Source organism: Stegastes partitus, unplaced genomic scaffold (assembly GCF_000690725.1).
Source record: "Stegastes partitus isolate 25-593 unplaced genomic scaffold, Stegastes_partitus-1.0.2 Scaffold1257, whole genome shotgun sequence".
NCBI lineage: Eukaryota > Metazoa > Chordata > Actinopteri > Pomacentridae > Stegastes > Stegastes partitus.
The window spans coordinates 66,094-86,742 of record NW_007578988.1 but is presented as its reverse complement, the minus strand read 5'-3'; the positions used below and the strand labels follow the sequence as shown (position 1 = coordinate 86,742).

Here is a 20,649-nt window from a genome sequence, read left to right as displayed (position 1 = left end):
ATGTGAATATTTTCTGGTTTCTTTCCTCCTCTGTGACAGAAAACTGAACATCTTTGAGCTTTAATTCGTCGTGTCGCGTTTTCGGAAACATTTTTCATCATTTTCTGACGTTGTGCAGACCGAGAAGCTAGCCGAAAGTTATCAACACTATTCGCTAAGAAAACTAAAATGCTTAACAACTAATAAAACACGTGCTGCTAATTTTAGCTTTTTGCAATTTACACACAATTTACACAAAATAGTGTTACCACCACTAATAAATACAATTCTGATCACAGAGTCTTATGAAGCATTTGCACAGTAAACAATCCTACAAATAAACACACACACTTGCACACAAATGAGCCGCATTAAATCCTTAAAACAAGATCTTATTACTGTGAAACATCTGCACATAAAACAGGAAACTCACATTAAACAGAGACTGTTGCTTGTTAAGGTGGACGTTTGCATGAAGTGGATTATTTTCAGCCTTTTTTCTTTAAAACAAAAACAGCTTGAATGTTGTTATTGCAGGTTGGATTTGTGTTTAAATACAAGCTTTATGTTGAGAATTTACTGTAATAATCAGTGTTAGTAACTTTTTATTGCTGGTGAGAAACTAACAAAGTGAAAAGTGACAAAAAATGTTTGTGCAAGTCGAGCTTCTTATGACGAGCGTGTGTTTGTTGGACAGACGGTGATCGAGAAGCACAAGATGAACGTCCCGGAGACCATGAACGAGGTGCTGGACATGTCCGACGACGAAGGTGAGGCTTCACTCAATGTGGCTTTAAAAACCTCCTGCAGCCAGAACTCGGTCACCGAATCCTGCAGACGGAGCCAGAAGCTGTAAAACAGCCGCCTGAGTCACTGCTGGGCTGCAACAGGAGGCTTTCTGAGTGCTGGCGTCTCGCTGGTTGCCAGGTTTCCTTTTTTTTGTCGCTGCAGTCAAGGAAACAGATGTTTTGTTGTTGTTGCTGTTGACTAATGTCCATCATTAACCCTCTGAACCCCAAAGAGCCACATTTGAAAGACATTTTATTCATAAAAATCACCAGAAGTACACCGTTTATCAGAGTCAGAAGCCGTAGAAACAGAAAGAATCAGGATTTGTCCTGAAATTCAACCAAAGCTCAGATTAAAATTGAGATGTTTGTGCGTCTAATTTTTAAATTCGCCAAAAATAAACCATTTGCGTTAACCAGATTCTGTAAAAAGGCAAAAAACTCTGAGCTCCTCGGCGCAACTGGGCAGCCATGACTGACTCGGCTGTGATCGACAGTCACGTGGCAAAAATTCAGGGAATATAGATGTAACAGCAAATTAAACTTTAGTTCAATCATCACTATAGATTTAAAATGTGATGGATTGTAAGTAATTAAGTAATAAAATAGGTATGTACGCAAGATGACAAAAATATATCTACACTGAAAAAAATAAGAATATAAATAATTCCAATAAGAAAATAATAAATCTCTGAAACAGGTTCATGTATCAGGAATAAAATGTTAAAGTAAAAATAATAATAATTTAAAAAAATAGGTATAGTGTCAGTCATGTTCACTCAGAGCAGAGAGGATGTAAGTATTAGAAAAGAAATTAAAAAGGTTGATAAGAGAAAATATCTGTATCATGTAGAGCCACTGTGTGCCGTACATGTTTATCCCAAGTTTTCAGATTTAAATAGTAATAATAATAATAATAATAAAATGCAGCTTTAGTTTTTTTTAAGTTTGTTTTATGATTTATGGCTCTCTGGCTTTATTCAGCTACACAGAAGACATTTCTGAGTTCTGAGTCCTGGTTGGTCTGTTTCCATCGAGGTGCAGGACTTTACATCGGATTAAAAAACGAGCCCACAGTGAAGAAAAACAACCAGAACCTGCTGCTTGGAGTTCAGAGGGTGAACAGGGACGATTCTGGTACAATTCAATTCCCATTTTTTTCTAACTTTGCTCTGATTCGGCCAAGTTAAACAGAAACTGGCCTCCTTGAACAAAAATTTTGCAAACTGCATTAGAGATCCTCGTGAAGGGATTTTCGCCGGATGATGTCTGTTTTTATTTGTGAATCAAACTCTTGCCGCCGAGACTGAGGCGGGAAGACGACGAGATGATGCTCCTGAGCTTAGACGAGAACCTCCGTAGAGGAATCCAAACTGTGGAGCTACGACGGATGAATCTGCCTCCTTGGAGACGATAGTTTAGCTTCCCAGCATCGGCTCCGTTCGAACTAACGCAGTCAGAAAAACGTCCATTCAAGGCAGCTGAATGCGATTTGGCCTCATTAGTACCAGAATCCTCCTTCAACCTTCATTGTTTGACATTATGATTTTCTTTATGTGACGCACACAGTAACACCTTTTCATTGTCGTCCTTTGCTCATGATTTTGCTGTGATTATGATTTCTGCCATGTTTTATTCTTTGGTTCCCGTCTGTTCCTCTCACAGTCCGTAGAGCCAATGCTCCCGAAATGATCACTGAGGACTATTTTTCTGATGTGGAAGAAGGTATTTTGTCACTTTTATACCTTTATTTTCTTCTTTTTTTTTAAACTCCTTCTGTGTGTGCTTCATTCTTGACATTTCCATTTTGCTTTCCTGTTAACCCGATGGCTGTGGCGTCCAGGTTATGTGGAGTTGATTTTACCTTCAGTCTGTTTTCAGCTCCTGCAGCAGCTTTGGGGACTTTAAACCTGTTTCCTCCTTTATTTTTATTTTTATTTTTGTTCTTATTGAACTGTGCACGTTTGAGTACTTCTGGCTGCCTCCTTCGCTCCTTGTGTTGTACCGATTCTGCGTTTTCGTGCGTCGAAATGCGCTGGTTTCCGTGGCAACCGGCCCGCATGCGGCGCCGTGGAGTGTCTGTAGCAGATCTTCTTTTTTTTGTCACGCCGCCGCCGAGGAGACGGAGCGTCACACTCGATCCTTTGTGTTCGGGCTCCATTGTAGTTTCGGGCCAAAGCAAACGCGCTGACACACACACACAGCTGCTGCCATGTGTGTGTGTGTGTGTGTGTGTGTGTGTTTGCTTTGTGTGGTTTAAAAAGGCAGCTGAACTTGGACTCTTGACACCCAGACAGGGAACCAGGAATTGATAATATTGAGATTTTTCCTCAGTCAATAGTTGGTTTCATGATCACTTCCTGCCCTCTGGTGTTTCTGCATTGATGGTTAAAACAAAAGGGGTCGTATTTTTCACACGGGTCGGGCCGAATCCTGCAGAAATCCACATTTTCTCACCACATCACGAGCTTAGCAGGTGTGCTATTCTCTCTCACGGTCTTACAGCGTATTTAATGCGATAAAACTGTAACGTAGACGTCTGTAAATGTTTGAATATGAGGTGTGATGCCACAGTTCGGTGTTAAAGTGGTCGCTGTGCAGTGATACTCTGCTCCCAGCGCTCCTGCGACGCTCGTAACGCTCGCTGGAATTCCCAGCATGTAAATATGTGAAGCGCTAAACTGAGTCTGACTCATTCTGGGCAAGAAAAAGAAGCGACGGGGGTAAATGTGGTGGGTTGGGGGGTTGATAATGGACAAAACAAGGGCATGTAATCGCCGTGTCAGGCCGAACGTTAGGTGGTTTACGCCAAGTCTTCTCTCTCAGACGCCTCACGGTGTTACAGTGGAGCTCTGCCTTGACAGTCCGACAATGAGGGATTAATCCCCACTGAACAGCATTGTTGAACGTTGGAAGAGACACTGAGCATGCTCCAGTTTGTACGCTGCAGCTCTTTCTTCTCCTGATGATCCTCAACATGACCCAAAATGTGATGGGGTTTTTTCCTCTACTTCAGTTTGAGCTCCACGGTGAAATCGCAAATGTGCCCCAACCAGATATAACCAAACATCTGCAGTAGGAGTCCTGATGTCGATAACAAGATGCCATGTTCTGATTCATGACGGTTGCTGCTTGCACATGTTGCATTAATGTGATCGTGACACACTTCCTCTCGGAGCTTTTTCATTGGTCGTTTGCCCCAAATATCCTCCAGACGTTACCGTAGAGCTCTGCCTTGACAGTCCGGACCCTGGGATTAATTCCCACCACAACAGTGAGCATGCTCCTGGTGCTTCCACTGTGGAAGCTGCAGACCCACCACATGATCCTCAACATGACGGTGACGTTACAGACAGATAGCATTACGTTGTGTCGTCTCCGGACTTGTGAACGTTGCCGCTCACACGTTTTCCAGGTCGTGACCGTGACACGCTTCGTCTCTTTTTGATGGCACCACATGTTACAGGTTCACCTGGTGGACAGGCTTCCACTTTCGTCTTGTTCTCCAGAGATCATCGGATTTGATCCTAAAATTGGGTCCCTACATTGAATAGTATGATTTAATTATCTTGCTTGTCATGAAATATCAAGATTGTGTCCTCAGACGTATTGGCATGATGAGAAGGGCGACAAAACCTTTCCGTCGTGACAAAAATGATTTTATTGTTAGAAGACGGCATGTTGACTTTATGAGGTCTCTTCTGTGAGCTGTAGATCTCAGATCCGAGCTTGCAGTAGATTTGAAAGAGGTTTGAAGCAGAAAGGAGGCATGGCGAGTAAACTAAACAGAGAAGAAGTGTTTAAAGCAGGAATGTTTACCGACGAGCACAGATAAAGCCGTACAGACGGGTGTTCTGAAGACGCTCCGATGGGGAAAGTGTAAAAATGACAAAAATCTGCTTATTTGTGTCCAAACAGAGATGGATGTTGGAAACATCTGCATCAGCTACTCCTGTAAGTCCCAGAAGACGAAGCACCGTCACTAACTCAGTAACCAGCTGTGTGACGCGCTGCAGCTAAAAGCCATGCGACTAAACTCTGCTGTGATTTGTGGTTGTTTTGTGCGTGTGTGTGTGCGGACGTGTGGTCGCGTTTGGCTTCACGCTGTGTGCGACTTGTTGTGTCCGTCTTTGGTTTCTGGTCTAAAAATACATCCGGTGAAACTGGAGGCTCACAAATACTCACATAGCAGCGGCGAGAGCAATGATTAACGTCTCCGGTAACACAGAGTCCAGGATCTAAATCAGGACGAGCGCTGTGCAGCCTGCCTCGGCGGTGTGTCACCTCAGGAGGGTTTTACAGAGCGGCGGCGTTCAGGAATGTTTGGTCCAAACGTGGGCGTAAAATCTGAAACACCAGAGAATGTGTTAATACAGTTAAACTGCCAAAAAAAAAAAAAAAGTTCAAAATCTGGCAGCAAAAAAAAATGTAAGAACAGCAGAAAACTGTAACGTTAAAATAAAAATAATAATAATAATAAAAATTAGTTAAATGGTAAATCAGTTTAATTTTAAAGTCACACATTGTAAAAGAACAAATTATTATTTTTAACAATACAGATTTTTCAGGTGCTCATTATTTTGCAGTTTTGGCTTCTTTTTTTTTTTTTTTACGTGTAAATTAATATTTTTTTTAATCTGTGAATTTTATTGATGATATTTTAATTATCTGCAATTTAACAAAACAGACAAAATTTTCAAAATAAGAGTTTAAAAACACAGTAAACTTATGATTTATTTTGCTCATTTAAATTCTGTTTGGAAAAAAAAGTGATTTTACAATTAAACAAATAAATGAATACCTTTTTTCTAACAAGATGGAAATGTTTTATTTGCCATTTTTATTTATTATTTAGCTTATAATGTATGTTTATTTCAAATGATGGCAAATATCTGTAAAATAATTATGGTTTTGCTAATTAAATACTATAAAAAGTGTAAAACTCTTTAAAACTTTAAATCTCCATTTTTCGCTCCCTAATATACTTAATTTTGTTTTACAATAAAGTCAAGTATCTGTAAAATCAGGACATTTTTTCTGATTTTCACAGATTTTTTTTATTCACACACAGAACAAACATCACCAGCTTCTGCTTGATTGTCTCTGATTGGCCAGAAGTTTTTATAGCATGAAATACGGATATTTACAGATTCATATATCAAATAATGTCTGAGAAAGAATTTCTCAAAAGGTTTTTTTGCACGCTGAAATTTTGAAATTTGAGGCTGTTTGAACAACAATATTTCAGAAACTGTTAAAAAGAAAATCCTGAAGTTTTCACTGTTTTTTCTCATCATGTCATGAATTTAGAATCTTCAAAAATGTTGACAGACACCATTTTAAATATCCAGAATTTATGATAAAAATAGTTTTTTAAAAAAAGTTTAAAGCAAATCAGAGATGAAACCTGATAATCTGAGATTAAATAATCCTGAATTTGACCGGATCAAAACCTCAGACTCCACCTTTAAGACTCGAAAGCAAAAAAAACACATTCATTTTTGTTTGTTTTTTTGAAATTTAATTAAATTAATTTCAAAATCATTACAAAAAAAAAAAAAAAAAAAGACTCAGGACGGAAAATGTGTTTTGCTTTTTCAGCGGCCAACAGTCAGATTTAAATAAACTCACATCCAAACTTGAAATTAACGTGCAAAAACCTGAGAAGTGGTTTGATTCCTGAGAATTATGTTGATTTCCCAGCGTCAAGTTTCATGATTTCACAGTTAGCTGAGGCTCAAAATCTGTAGTTGTGGAGTAGAAAATAAATAAATCATTTGTGTCCCATTCCTCATATTACAGCTGATATCTTATCGGTGGATCATTAAGACTGATCATTTGGCACCGAGTGTGGATTTAAAAGCTGCGTTTTTGTAGGTCTGGTTGTGAGTCGATGGTGTTTTAAGATGTGAGTTTAGACGCTTGCTGTCCTCTGTTCGTTACGACTAGTGTGTCAGTTTAAACGCAGAGTTACGAGAGTGAAAAAATAAAGATCAGAGAAAAATCTAGAAGTCTGCAGGAAAATAGTTAAAAGTGCAAAATCTAAAAAAAAAAGTCGAGTCACTTTTATTTATGTATTGTTTGACATTTTCTAGACAGAATCAATAATCAACAAATGAACATAACTGTTAGTTCCGACCAATCAGAGCAGACCGAGCCCTGATTGGTCAGGAGGCGGGCCTTAAAGGGACAGGACGCTAAAAAACAAAGAGGAGCTGCGATATTTTACAAAATGAGAAAAAAATGATGTGTTTTTGGAGCATTGAAGGACGTAAACATGTTCTAGTAGATTAAAAAAAATAGATTATGAACTCGTAATTGTGCAGAATGTGAGCTCTTTAATTCACAGGTTAATCTAAATATATTTTCTACATTTCCAGTAGTTTGAAATCGTTCTTGGATCAGGTGGTAAAATAACAAAAAGTAGTTTGACCCAGAAGCAGCTGCAGGATGAAGTTCTGTGTGAGGGTTTGGACAAAAAAGATTTTTAGATAAAGAGATAAAAAACAATAAAAGAAGAAGAAGCTGCCAGACAGGTCGAGCAAGACGAGAAAAAACAACAAATCAGACAAATCAGAAGCAGTGACGGATCGAGTGGAGGCTGTTTGTGCTGCCACAGGTAGAGTTCAGATGTTGGACAACTTAGTGAGTCACAACGCCCGCTTACTATTTCTGTCCGAGGCGTCTGTTTCGGAAACACAAACTCAAACACTCGCCGTGGAATAATCCAGAGCTGCTGCTGGCTGCTCGCTTCAGGACGGACGGACGGACGCAGAGTTTGGTCTGGATGAAGTGCTTTAAAGCAGGAGGTGAGCAGAACGAGCAGCATTTACAGAGAAAAAAGGGGCTGGAATGCGTCCAGATGGGGAGAGTTTAGGGGGAGGGGATGTGCAGCAGAGCAGAGGGGGGTCTCGGCTGCTTTGTGGCTGCAGGAATGCCTCCTTTTCTTTCTCCGCCTGCATGCACTTGTTCTCTTTCAACCCTGCGGTCAGCGGTTCACGGGCTACAGTCGGTCGGTCTGGGGGGGAAACATGCTGCCGCCGCCGCTGCTGCTGCTCTAACGTAGGTCTACGCTCTTTAACCGCTTGTTTTCTGTAAACTTTGTCTTGTTGTCGCCTCACAAACTTTCACTTTGTGCTCACGTGCAGCTCCAGACTCTCTGCTGCTGGTTTGAAAGGTTCACGGAGCTGCAGCTCATGATGAGTGTTTGATTCAGAGTTTAAAGTGTCAGCGGTGTTTAAAACGGTTTTACTGCAACTAGCTGGAAGTGTCTGACTTTCATTTTACAGGTTTTCACCCTGTTTTGGTAAATTAAAGACGATATCTTGTGAAATCACAGAAAAAACTGTTGAAAACTGTAAATAATATCTGTTTTTTTCAGTATATTTACAAATTCTAATTCATTCTCTAGCAGTGTCTGATTATTATTTAGATATTTGCTCTTAATTGAAAGAAAAAATTATATTAAATAATTATTTTGTCTTTTATGTTTTGTATATTTTCTCTGTTGTGTTAAATTACAGATAATATCCAGTAAATTTACGGGAAAAAAGACATTAATTTACAAGTTAGCCCTAAAAAACAGACCAAACAGCAGCGTTCTTCAGTAATCAGTGTTTTTACTAAATCATAATTCATTCTTTAACTATGACTGTAAAGTTACGCAGCTTTGCTGTGTTTAAATCAGCTAATTATTCTAATTATTCTAAAGGTGTTTGCCCTTAATTAAAAGAAAAACTAATGATGAATAACTGTTGTAACTTATATTTTATATGTTTTCTCTGTTAGATTAAAGTTTTTGAACATTAGGTTCCTCTAGTAAAGTACAGATAATATCCCGTAAATTTACAGGGAAAAAAGACATTAATTCACAAGTTAACCCTAAAAAAACACCAAAACTATCAATAAAATCAACTTTAAACATCAGTGTTTTTCAGTAATCAGTGCTTTGACTGTACATTTAGAATTACACCAGTCTGCTGTGTTTAAATCAGCTAAATAATAGAGTTATTTTAAAGATATTTACAATGAATTAAAAGAAATGTGAAGTACATTAAGAATTAGAAAATGATGAATAATTATTGTAACCTTCATTTTTGTTTATTTTCTCTGTTGTGTTAAATTACAGATAATATCCATGAAATTACCCGAGTGAGGATTAAGTGGTTTATAGATAACGGATGGATCCATGAAATTTACACAGGAAGAAAACAACAACATTTATTTAATGTAATTAATTTAAATTAACACTTAAAAAACTGAGCACGATTGTTAATAATGTCCACGTAAAAAATCTGTATTTATACAAACAGTCATTCATTCTTGATGATGATGTCACAATTAATTATTTTTACTATATTTAAATTAGGTACAAATATTGTTATCTAGAAGAGACTTTCTGTCATTTCATATAGAAGCTGTGTATTTAAAAAAAATTAAATAATTTTAATTTTTGTTAGAAAGATCCCTATTTTATTAAATTACAGATGATAACTACAAAAAAGTGTTAATTTGCATGTTGACTGTTAAATAATGTCCACATCAAAAATCTGAACATTTAAATCTGTTAAAATATATATATGTCTATCCATATATATAATCATTTTACAGACATTTGACTTTATTTTCTCCTTTCCTTAGAGCTTACATTCCATGATTCTACTGATTACACGTTTGTTTTGGCAGTTTTTTCAGATTTTTTATTAATTTTTTACGACAGTCTTGCGTGTTTATGCGTCACCACATGTTTTAAATCTCTGGACATTAAACAAGTCAAGCTGCCATTTTCTCCAAATCGTTTCAGCCTCGACGCTAAATGTGGACTCACGAAGCTAAAACCAGACAAAAAGCTGCCGTTTGTTGTTTTCGGGCTCTTTGTGGTTTTGTTGTCGTCATCAGAGGACCGAGACAAAAAGCTTTTAGCGACTTTTGTTTCCGAGCGTTTTGTTGGAGCTGGAAAACCGCCCGAAGGCCGAGTCGGCATCGGCCGGACAGCGTCTGACCGAGCAGCAGAGGAAGCTGGACAGAGTGTAGAGGTCTGAGCTCTAACGTCCTCGGTGCTGTGCTTCGTTTACCTCCAGGTGACGATGCGATGACGGGGGACACGGACAAGTACTTGGCCCCCCAGGACCTGAGGGAGCTGGGGGACGACTCGCTGCCTCAGGAGGGCTACATGGGCTTCAGCGTGGGAGCTCGATCTCAGAGGTAAGAACCCGACGAGGCAGTTTGATGTTGATGGTCAACGGCCTGATCGCACCAGCATTCAGCATTTAGACACAAACCGGAGTCAAAAGTTGTGAACTTCCTGGTTTGTTTCTGCTTTCGTGGGTTTAAACTCGACCTTTCTATCAGCAGGACGGCACCAAAGTCAAACGTTGGTGCTCGAAAGTTCCTAAAAAGTTCAAGGAAAGATGATAAACTAATGCAACAAGTAACTGTAGAACAGTTTAAAGAACATTTTTAACAGTTTTTACTTGTAAAAATCAGCAAAAATGTGATTATTTTACAGATATCAAGCTTTGTTTTTGCAGTTTTTGAACCTTACAGGAAGATTCCACAGTTTTTCTTTCTGTTTGCTTTAGTTTTTTTATATTAAGGACTAAAATCAGTAAATTGCTACAGTTTTCACGGATTTTATTGATTTAATATTGCGTAAAATCCCCCAAAATGTATTAACTTGCATGTTGAATGTAGAAAAAAATAAACAGAACAGAACAAATCCAGAAATAAAGGCTGAAACTGCAAATAAAGTCAATGCATGATGGGGAAATTTCACATTTTACTGTATTTAAATCAGCCAAAAATATCCATTTTAACTGTTTTTTGAACATTACAGTGTGCTTCACATATTTTACAGCCAGATTGTCGCCGTTTCTTTCTTTTTCTGAGCCTAAAAAGGGACTCAAGCACACAAGTTAACACCTAAAGCACAATTTATTTGCTTGTAGGATCCTGTTAAAGTGTAAAATAAGTCGTGTGCTGCTGCTCTTCTTCTCCAGCGCTCCTTTAAAGTGCAAGTTTCATGGAAAAATGTGTTTTTGTGTTGTTGTTGTCGTGATTCACATGGAGCTAATGTAACGTATGCTGAAGTTTAGAAGCTGCAGGATTTTTCTCAGCTTCATGTTGGATTCTGTAGAAACACTCCTGAGTTACGTGAACTCAGTCCGTCCAGAGGAAACGACGGGAGGTTGACGGTGATCGCAGCCCCTCAGAGTTCCTCCCGTCGGGTCGGAGGTCGCGGCTCGCCTCGGCGGCTGTTGGACTTTCTGCTCGTGTGAAAAACAATATTGACATTTGTGCAACGTGCCGAGGAGGGAGGAGTTATTGGACACGCAGGAAATGAGAAAAGGGCTTCGATCGCAACGGCCTTGAGCTCCGGGTTACAGTGTGATAGATAAACCGCCGGTCTAACAAACCGGGAGGAGGGTTGACTGGGAAATACAAAACAGTTTATCGTCAGCACTGACAGGCAGGAGTCTCTTTGTGTTTGTCATGAAATTTATAAATCTTATTGAAACGCTCCATTTATGGATAAGAAGACAACAATCCTGCACTCTTTGTTGAGAAAACAAGGAAACACGGTCAGAAAAAGACGTTTAAAGGCCAAACTCTAAGATCTAGTTCAGTTCAAAGAGAGGTACCTTCATGCAGACCGACTCATGTGGTTTGGTAGCAGCGCCCTCTGCTCCGCTGTTGGCTCGAGCTGCAGCAGTTTGCAGCAAAACTAGTGAAAAAAAATTGCAGCAAAGGATTTGAAACAGATGCAAACACGGCGTCTGCTCGATGTTTCCATAGATTTCATGTTTATAGCTTTTTTTCAGAACCAAAGATGATCATGCATCTGAGTTTTTGCAGTTTGCTACAAGCAGCTCAGTGTTTCCTTGGACTGCTTCATTCAGAAGAACACGTGCACATGTTAAATAGCTCCTCCCTCTTCCTATACATGTGAGCCCTGAGACGAAGCTGATGGTTTGAATATTTGGGTTTTACGGCGATAACCTTGTGAGTGCAGGTTTCAGCGTCATTCTTCCAACCTGCTTCTCTCCGCTGCATCTCTCCTCTGTTTGTTCATGATGTTTTATTCTCTCCTCATGTTCGTTTCTTAATGTTAGTCCCAAAGTCAGGTAAGGCTCCAGGCATGAAGAGGCCTCCCTTTACCTCCCCCCATCCCACCCATCGCACCCTCCTCCTGCCCCCCCTCCAGACCCCGGCCGCTATCAGTATCATGACTCTGTGGTCCAGTGTAACTCACCTCTACGTACTAACGTGACCCGTTTGTTTTTAGTTTTGTGCCGCCGTGATATGTCAACACCAGGCGCTGTGTCGTGTCCTGTGCTGCACTCGTGTGTGATCTTCCTTTGAGTTTACAAAGCTGGGTTCTTTAGACAACTAGTGTTTGCTTTTGTGTTTGACTGTGGCTATCATTTGGTCTTTGTGGGTTTTTGCCACAAAGGTGGAGCTTTGCATCACTTTTGGTTCGTGTGTGTGGAGTTTTTTATTTCCCCTCATCGAGCTTCCAGGGACCTGAACTGAAGCGTTGGAAGGCAACGAGGACGCCGCTGCCTTCATCAGTTCAGCGTTGTAGTTCACGACGGTGCTGAGTCGTGCGACCACACCAGTCAGTTTCAGTGTATTAATGCAAAACGTGGGATTTTGCATCTTCACAGCAACGTATGCATGAACATACATGCACATGGCTGGAAAACGCAAATACAGGCATGTGTTAGAATGTTTCTAAATGTTCATCCTTGTCAAAGCACCGGTTTAGTTTGTCCTGAATTATTTTATTAAAATGTGTAATATACGTATTAAAACGGCACATGTTCAGGGTGTTATGTTGCAATTACACGTGTGCAAACGGTTCTGGAAAGGCTGGAGCTAAAGTCAGATTGTGTCTACCGTAAATTTCCGGACTATTGAGGCACCTGAATATAAGCCACACCCACTAACTATAAAAACAAAACCAGTTTTATACATGTACAGGCTGCACTTGTCTATAAGCTGCAGGTGTCCACGTTGTAACATGAGATGTTTACACAGAAAGATGTTTTTAACCTTTAATTAAATACATACCGGTGACGTACACAAATACCATAAATGCTTTTTTCTGAACAGTTCCTGTAACACGGCTGGTTAAGAAAATAAAAACTACAGCAGCCTACCAGGAAAAGTCATTGATCGCTATCTTCATCTTCCTCCTGCACTAAAACCACTAAAGTCGTCTTCTTCAGTGTCAAACAGCCTCAGAATTACTTCGTCACTTCCTCAGTCTCTCTTTTGCTTTCAATGTCACTTTGGTCTCAAGGTAAATTCTTAAAACTCGTAAAAATCAATAAATTAGCCGCATCATTGTTAAAGTGTTCAAAGCGTGTGAAAAAAGTAGCGGCTCATAGTCCAGAATTTACGGTAGTCTTTTAGCTATAAAGTGCGATCAATAAAGCTCTGAGATTGCAGCAGTAAAAATGAGAACCTGATTTAAATTTGGTTCCCGTTGAACTACTTGTGCAGCGACGCTCTGCTCCCAGCGCTCCTGCAGCATCTGTAGGAAGTCACGCCATGGAAACATGTCCGCTACCGACTACTGTAGGAGCTGAATCTCCTAAACGCTGTCAACGTTGAGTTACATTTTATGGAAAAGGAAGAAGTCGCAGGGAGCTAAATTTGGCGAGCAGAGCAGGTGGACAGCGACAATGTTGTTTAACCGCTACAAGGTTAAAGGCGCTGAATGTTCTTAATCAGACGCTTCAGACGCCAAGCATGCTCCTGGTGCATCCAGCCTGATGTCCAGTCTTTAAACCTGCAGCTCCTCCACATGAAGGTTGGATCGTCCCCACCAGGAACGTGGTGAAACAGCAAATGTTCTCCTGCCTGAACAGTCTCGGAGCTTTTTGATCAAACCAGTGGTACATGTTGAGCTTTTCATGGAAGCTGAGAGCAGACACGGTTGCACTTTCACCCCTTTTCTCAACAGATCATTCGATTTGTTTCTTGTATGCAGCTTTCTGAAGCTCTTATCTGATGTATGAGCTTCTCCCTAAATGACTTTAGTTTCTAATTTTAAGATCTTGAGATAATGGGGTGAATAAATCCACGATGCAATCCGCAGCTGCTTTCGGTTTCCGTTTTAGAGTGGGAGCGCCTCGTCTGGCTAATTGGTTCACGTCGGCTCTGCTTGTGCGGAGCTAACGAGCGCTGTTGTAATTGCTGTCGGGGTATCGCAGGCGAGCATTCATCACATGTCATCGCTCAGGAATTCTCTTTATTTGCCTCATAAAAAAAAAAAAAAGAAACCATCGCAAAACAACATCCCACCGAATCAGGACAGAGTCTTAAGAGTCAAAACTGCAGCTGCTCGTCTCCATCACGCTGCTTGACTTTCATGAGCTCTACTCAGGCTTCCAGGGCATTGTGTGCTGCATGGTGTGAAAGCTTAGTTTCCTGAGACTGAGGAGGCTTTAACTTCCAGAGAAAACATGTTTTTTTTCTCCCCCTTGCTCTTTATGTGGAAAAGTCACCCAGCACTGAACCTACAACCACATCTGGATTTCTGGAGTTTCTCTCATTTCTTTAGATGTTTTTTGTTTTGTTTTGTTTTGTTCTCAAAAAATAAATTAGCAGCAGAAGGTGCATTCTTGCCTTGTTGTTGTCACTGGTGGCATACAGTCAGGTTCCTGGAAGCTGCATGCATTTAATGTGTTTGTGTTTGTTTTTTTTTTCTGTTCATACCCTCCACCCCCTATCAACTCCTCCTCCTCTTCCTCCTCCTCCTCCTCCTCACACCCCCCCTCTCCATCATTGTGACTGTTGTCTTGGTAATCCGTGACTTCTACGGCAACCACACCAAGCCTGCGTTCCTTCAGTTCTGATAGGTCCAACACGCTGAACCGGAGCTCCTTCACGCGCGACAGCATGATGATCGAGGAGATCCTGGCGCCCACCAAGGAGATGGTACGTACCCAAAGCCTTCAGCCGTTAAAATGTCTCCTGCACGAACAATCGGCCGGTCGGTACCTTCCAGAGAGACACATTTCTGTCTGTTGGTGCGCTGCCAAAAGCCCGGCTATTCACCAATCCTCTTACACCTGAGTTGGCGCTGACATGAAGACGACCAATCCCGTTACATTTTACTGAGAGAGGAAACAAGATTAGAAGGTTAGCGCTGCTATCTAAGAGGGATTACCGTGATGGCGCACTTAGTTTAGGGTGGCATTAAGGTAAAGTAGACCTTCGTGTGAAACCTGTTGTAGAAAATGAGCCAAAAACAAAACGACTCCAACCTGTTGACTACGGAGTCGAGCTTCAGGTGTCTAAATTTATCGGTTGCACCAAGGCTTTTAGTTTTTGACAGTCTTTAGCAGGACCAATTTGGGATGGATTCTGGAGAAATTAAGACATTTTCAAACTAAAAACCAGCTTTAAACTGTTCAGTCGAGCTGAAGACGTTTGTCTTCTGGATGATTTTGACAGTTGTGAGGATATTTTACTGGTTTCATTCAGCTTGGAAGAGTGAAACAGTGGGAAAGTGATTGGGTAAAATGGCACATTCCTAAAAATATAAGATCGTTTGTTGTTGTAAGTGCAGAGAAAGGACATTTTGAAATCCTAAAATGACAGGAGAACCTCAGGAGACCCTTCATGACACTATGGAAATGGTGCTTGAGGTTGGAAAGTTTGGTTTAAGTTATCCCAGAGGCAGGTGTTTGAAGTCGGAGGTCATTTATTCGACTAATCTAAGAGAACATTTAGACTGGTCTAACTCTACAGATAAATCTAGAACATCTGTGGTTGACAATCAGGAGATAAACCTCAAGTCTATTTTTGCTCGAACCTGTGAGATGAATGGCTCTAAAGATGGACCAAACCTGGGTCACTTAAGGACTTGGTTTACCGTCCAAACAGATAAGACCATCTGTGCATGTCTTGTCTGAAGAACTGCTGCTAATATGATACCATGAAAAGTACTGTCTAAAGTTAGAAAACTTCAAGAATCTGACCAAGCATGCAGCGGGAACTTTTGCTAACTTCCACTTTTTGATTCTCAGTGACTCACATTGCAGATGGTAATCAAAAAGTACTGCGGTTCTGTGCACTTAACTGTGGTTTAAGGACGTGAAACCAGCCGCATGCCTTTGCACATGTGGTAGAACAAACTAAATGTAGATCCATTGTAAAACCATTGCTCCGCAGCGATGCTAGGGGTGATCAGAAAGTTTCAAGACTGTGAAACACCAACACCTAGACCTGGTTTAAAGTAGCATCGTTGTGCAGTGATACTCTGCTCCCAGTGCTCCTGCAACACAAGTCACGATGCACGACCAGAGGGAGGTCTTCCTTCAGTTTGAGCTCCACGGTGAAACCACAAACCTACCATGATGCCTTCAGTGTCCTGACCCGTTAACGCTCACACGTGTTGCAAGCGTGTAAACATGAACAGTCCCAGAACTTTTTGATCACCCCTCAGTACCTTTAAACGTCCGTGCTCAGAGCCTGCTATGCGCCCACGATGCCGACATGTAGAGGAAGGTTCAGTGTTACGTGATTTCCTGGATGCACCCGCCGCTGAATAACCGTCTCCTCTCACGCTGCTTCAGATGCTCCGCAAGGAAAAGTCTTTCATTGTAGAGCAACACAATAAGGTAGACGTCCGAGCCTTCATGCACTTCTTCCGTCAGTGCATGTCAGAACATATTTGATTATCATTTCCCATAATTTAGTGTTTTTTTTTCAGTTATGTCACGAGTTGTGCTTCAGTTCACATCAGAGCATGTATTGATCATGTTTTATTTATTGTCGCATCGTGTATGTTACGTGTCCAGTGTGCAGGATTTAGTGGCATCTGGTAGTGAGGCTGCAACTATTGATGGTAAATAAACAAACCCACCGTAAACAACGAGGCGGAGTGTGGCTGGGTGTGCGGTGGACTGGCCTGTGAAGAGCCACCACACCCTAAATATGCGTAGCTTTAAGCCTCAGTACAGTTTAAATGGGGGAGTCTTGTACAGATGACCCCACATAGAAAAGTCTTGAACAGGTAAATTAGCTAAAGAGACCAAAACTGTTCCATGCACCAGGCTGTAAATAAGTTCATTTCTGCTGTGATGTTTTTACCAACTGCAACTTTATGATGCCTCCATGTCTGTGTAGCTTTTCTGCATCACAATAGTTCTCATTTTCAGGTGATCACACACTGATAAAAACATAATTATGAATATTATGTTGATTGTTCTGCCAGTAGATCCCTCTAAATCCTACACACCGGCCCTTAAGGATGGAACCTTTTTCCCAAATACTGGGCTGAACAATTGACCTAAATATTATTAAAATCACAATATGTCTAAATGCAATATCCAAATCATACGTGCTGCAGTTTTTGATGCTGCAGAGATGCCTACAAATAACATCAGACATAAGAGAAAAGGCTTACTTAATTTCGGTTGCAGCAAAATTATGTAATTTGTCACATTTTTATGTTTGTTTCAGTGGAAAACAAATGCAGAAAAACCACCATATGCCACTAAAACTGTAACTCCTGCTGCAATATCTGTCAATTTAATGTGTTATATTTGTGAAAATATTTATATATGTTATATTTTTTGCATATCGTTCAGCCATATTGGTGCTGCACCATGTTTCTGATGAGCTTAGAGACTGATTTACTATTTTAAGTCTTATTTTCTTATTCAGACTCTGTTAGCTGAGCGTTACATGTTGTTTGTTTTGGGAAAACAAAAACAGAATTGTCATGATTTCAGCATCTGTGCTGACATATCGGTGCCCATCTGCAGTAGAAATATTGCCTTTAATGTAAGATCATGTGATGCTCAGACAGAGAAAACGCCAGAAAACACGTGTCTCTGAAAATATTTTGATTTTCTTTTTTTCATTTGCATGTTCCTCTGTTGATGTTTTTTTCTTTTTCGAATGTCCTCAAGATGTTTTAAACAGCTTGTGTTTTAATGAAATGTTGCATCTCCAGATTTATTTTCTCGTTCCTCTGAGTGGCAGCTGCTGCCGAGTGCACGAATCCTTTCATGACTCAGCCGCAAAAATCCTGCAAGAAATGTTCTCTCAGAGGAGCTGCACCTCGAAATAAGCTAAAAAATAACTGAGTCTTATTATATCACAGTTTGCTTCTAATTCTTCAGGATAAGCAGCAGAGTCGAGCATCAGTACTTTCATACAGTCCAGTCTGCAGAATACTTTGCCCTTCAGCGCTCTCTCCGGCGTTTCTGTGACCTTTCTGTCTCTTCTGCAGCATTTGATGGTGGCGAAGGACTTTGACAGCGACTCTCTGAGGAGGTACAGCTGGACGGCGGACGCTCTGGATAACGTCAACCTCGTCTCGTCGCCGATACACTCCGGGTAGGTTTGTTTGACAGGATGAACAGATAGAGACGAGAGGAAAGGGAAAGCGAATCACAAGGGTGGAATGAAAAGGTTAAGAAGAAGGGAAAGGTTGACGGTTTCTAGAAGAGAGCAGCTGTCTTCGTCTCCGCCTGCCCGTTCTGTATTTTCTCTTTTCCATTGTCTTTCCCTTCGAGGAAGCTGCTCCCACCTGCAGAACTTCCTTCTCGCCCTCTCTGATTGTCTGTTCTCTTCAAAATGTAAAAGCTAATCTGTTGTCGAGCATTACACCTCCCTCATTAGCGCAATTAAGGCGTAAGAAAGTGTTCAAAGCTGCTGCCGGAGGGAGAAATGGCTTTCTCTCAGATATTCACAAAGCTGAAACTCCAGCGCCTGTGACTCACCTAATTGTGAAAATAAAGGAGGTGTAATTCAAAACAAACGTTTATCATTTTGGGAAATGTGCTGATTTGCTTTTCTGGAGGAGTTTTAAGCCCTTTTCAGACATTCTTGGCTTCATTAGTCCGTTAAAGTGACGGCGTTTAGTCACTCAGAGGAGTGATTGAGCCACGATGCAAAATGTATCATACAGGTGAGATTTGACATCATATGAAGTGATTTAATGCACAAATAAACAAAAAACTGAATCTAAATTTGACTGATTTTTCACAGAGATTATACATTTGTTTTATAATTATCAGTCATTAATGAGTTACTGCTGTTGTGCATCGATACTTTAACGTTGGAGCTGCTGTTTGATGCTGCTGATATTTAATAAACTCAGAGGAAACACTCCTAAACAGCTGGAAGCAACAAGCTAAACTTCAGCTGCTGTTAATCTGGATTACATTGATTATTGGTGACTCTCCTTAATCTGATTTATCATAGACTCGGTTTTATCGCAGCAAAGTGTTATTTTATGGACATTTCAGTTTGTAATTAATGTGAATTGGAGTTTTTCAGAAGGTTTTAGTGTCTCGAAAAGTGCGATAGAAGTTTTGGGCATCCAAACCGTGGTTCTGGACCAACGCTGGCGCTGAAATGTGGAAAAATTCTCCCTCAAAGCATTTTACACGACTTTAAGTCCGTCCTTAATGCTGCTGCGTGCGACCGGACCCGTGGTTCAGACATGAAGCCGACACGTTCAGATTAACGGAAAAAAGGGAAAATCTGAAAAGGACTTCATGTAAGAACAAAATGAATCTTCAGCCAGCAGCTGGTTAGCTTAGCTTAGCACAAAGACTGGAAATGAAGGGAAACTGCTAGCGTGGCTTGGGCACCTCTACAGCTCGCTAATTAACCATTTTACATTGCGATTAAATACAAAAAGCGAAGCCTATAAACTGTTGTTACAGCCTTCTGTGCTAACTGAGATTCACATAGCCCTCCACCGGAAAGCAAATATTTCCCAAAATGCCACATTCTCCCGTTATGGTTTCCTTGGTAACGGTCTTCTCAGTGGTGTTTTTCCAACAATGACAAAGCTGTGTTGTTGACCTGTCACTCCTGCGTTGCTTTGTCGTCCATCCTGCAGTTTTTCCTCTCCGCTCCCGCAGTACGACAGCAGGTGATTGACTGTGATTGGTTGATTTTAATCACCTCCTCGTCCTCCTCCACCTTGTTTCCGGTGACATCGCACCACCTTCCCCTCTTGTCTGTCCGCTCACTCACAACATCTGTGTTTGCTCTCCGTCACTGTTGTCACGGACTTCCAGTGGTTTGGGTTGTGTTTCTTCCTTCGTTTGGTTTGTTTGGAGAAATCTTTCTGAGACGAGTTTATGTTGCAAGATTTGGTCTGAATGTGATTTTTTTTTTTTTTTTAATTAGCGTTGTTTAAAGAAACGTGTGCACAGCCAGACCTGAATGTTGTTCCATCAGTTGAAGCAGCCGTTAACCCTCTGAACTCCAACGGTGTTTGCTCCTGTCACATGTTTCATCACCGTGGGCTCATTTTTCACTGCAATGTAAAGTCCTGCACCTCTAAGGAAACAGAACAACCAGGACAAGAAGGAGAGGGAAATCAGAAAACAGAAAAAACAAAAGTTACATTTCTATGGTTATCTTTGTTACAAAAATTTTAAAAATAAATGCAATCTTCACATTTTTCTGAATGCCCACAGCTGTTTCCAACACTGGGAATAATGTTGCCTCTACATGCTATAGGCATTTAACCGTGCTGAATATGTCTTCCAACAACCGACTGATTGTTTTATTGATTTGTTTTATTGATTCAGTTTTGCCAAATGGTCACAAAATTATTTTTTTGTGTTTTTTTGTTGTTGTTGCTGTTTTTTTCCAGAATAAATAATAATTTTTTTTAACCTTTTTTTTTTTAGTGAATTAATAAATGAAACATTTCCATTACATAGTTTTGGTGAAACATCACTACTTTAGCCTTATTTTTTGGTTAAATTTCCCAATTGAATTATACATCACACATAACACATTCAAGGACTGTGGAAAAGCTGAAAACCCAATGATTTTTTCTATTTTTCACATTTGGTAGATTTGACATTATTTTTGGCAGGTTTTGGAGTTT

The 20,649-nt window shown here is 40.5% G+C and overlaps 1 protein-coding gene across 1 annotated transcript in view; it reads left to right on the top strand.

Annotated features, from left to right (window-relative positions):
* LOC103369229 (ankyrin-3-like) overlaps positions 1-20,649 on the top strand; it is a 98,807-nt gene that overhangs the window by 45,970 nt on the left and 32,188 nt on the right. The window contains exons 20-25 of the mRNA XM_008297892.1: positions 677-749; positions 2,433-2,492; positions 4,686-4,721; positions 9,848-9,971; positions 14,612-14,714; positions 18,022-18,128. Of these exons, the coding sequence (XP_008296114.1) occupies positions 677-749; positions 2,433-2,492; positions 4,686-4,721; positions 9,848-9,971; positions 14,612-14,714; positions 18,022-18,128 (503 nt within the window). The remainder of the gene's footprint in view (positions 1-676; positions 750-2,432; positions 2,493-4,685; positions 4,722-9,847; positions 9,972-14,611; positions 14,715-18,021; positions 18,129-20,649) is intronic.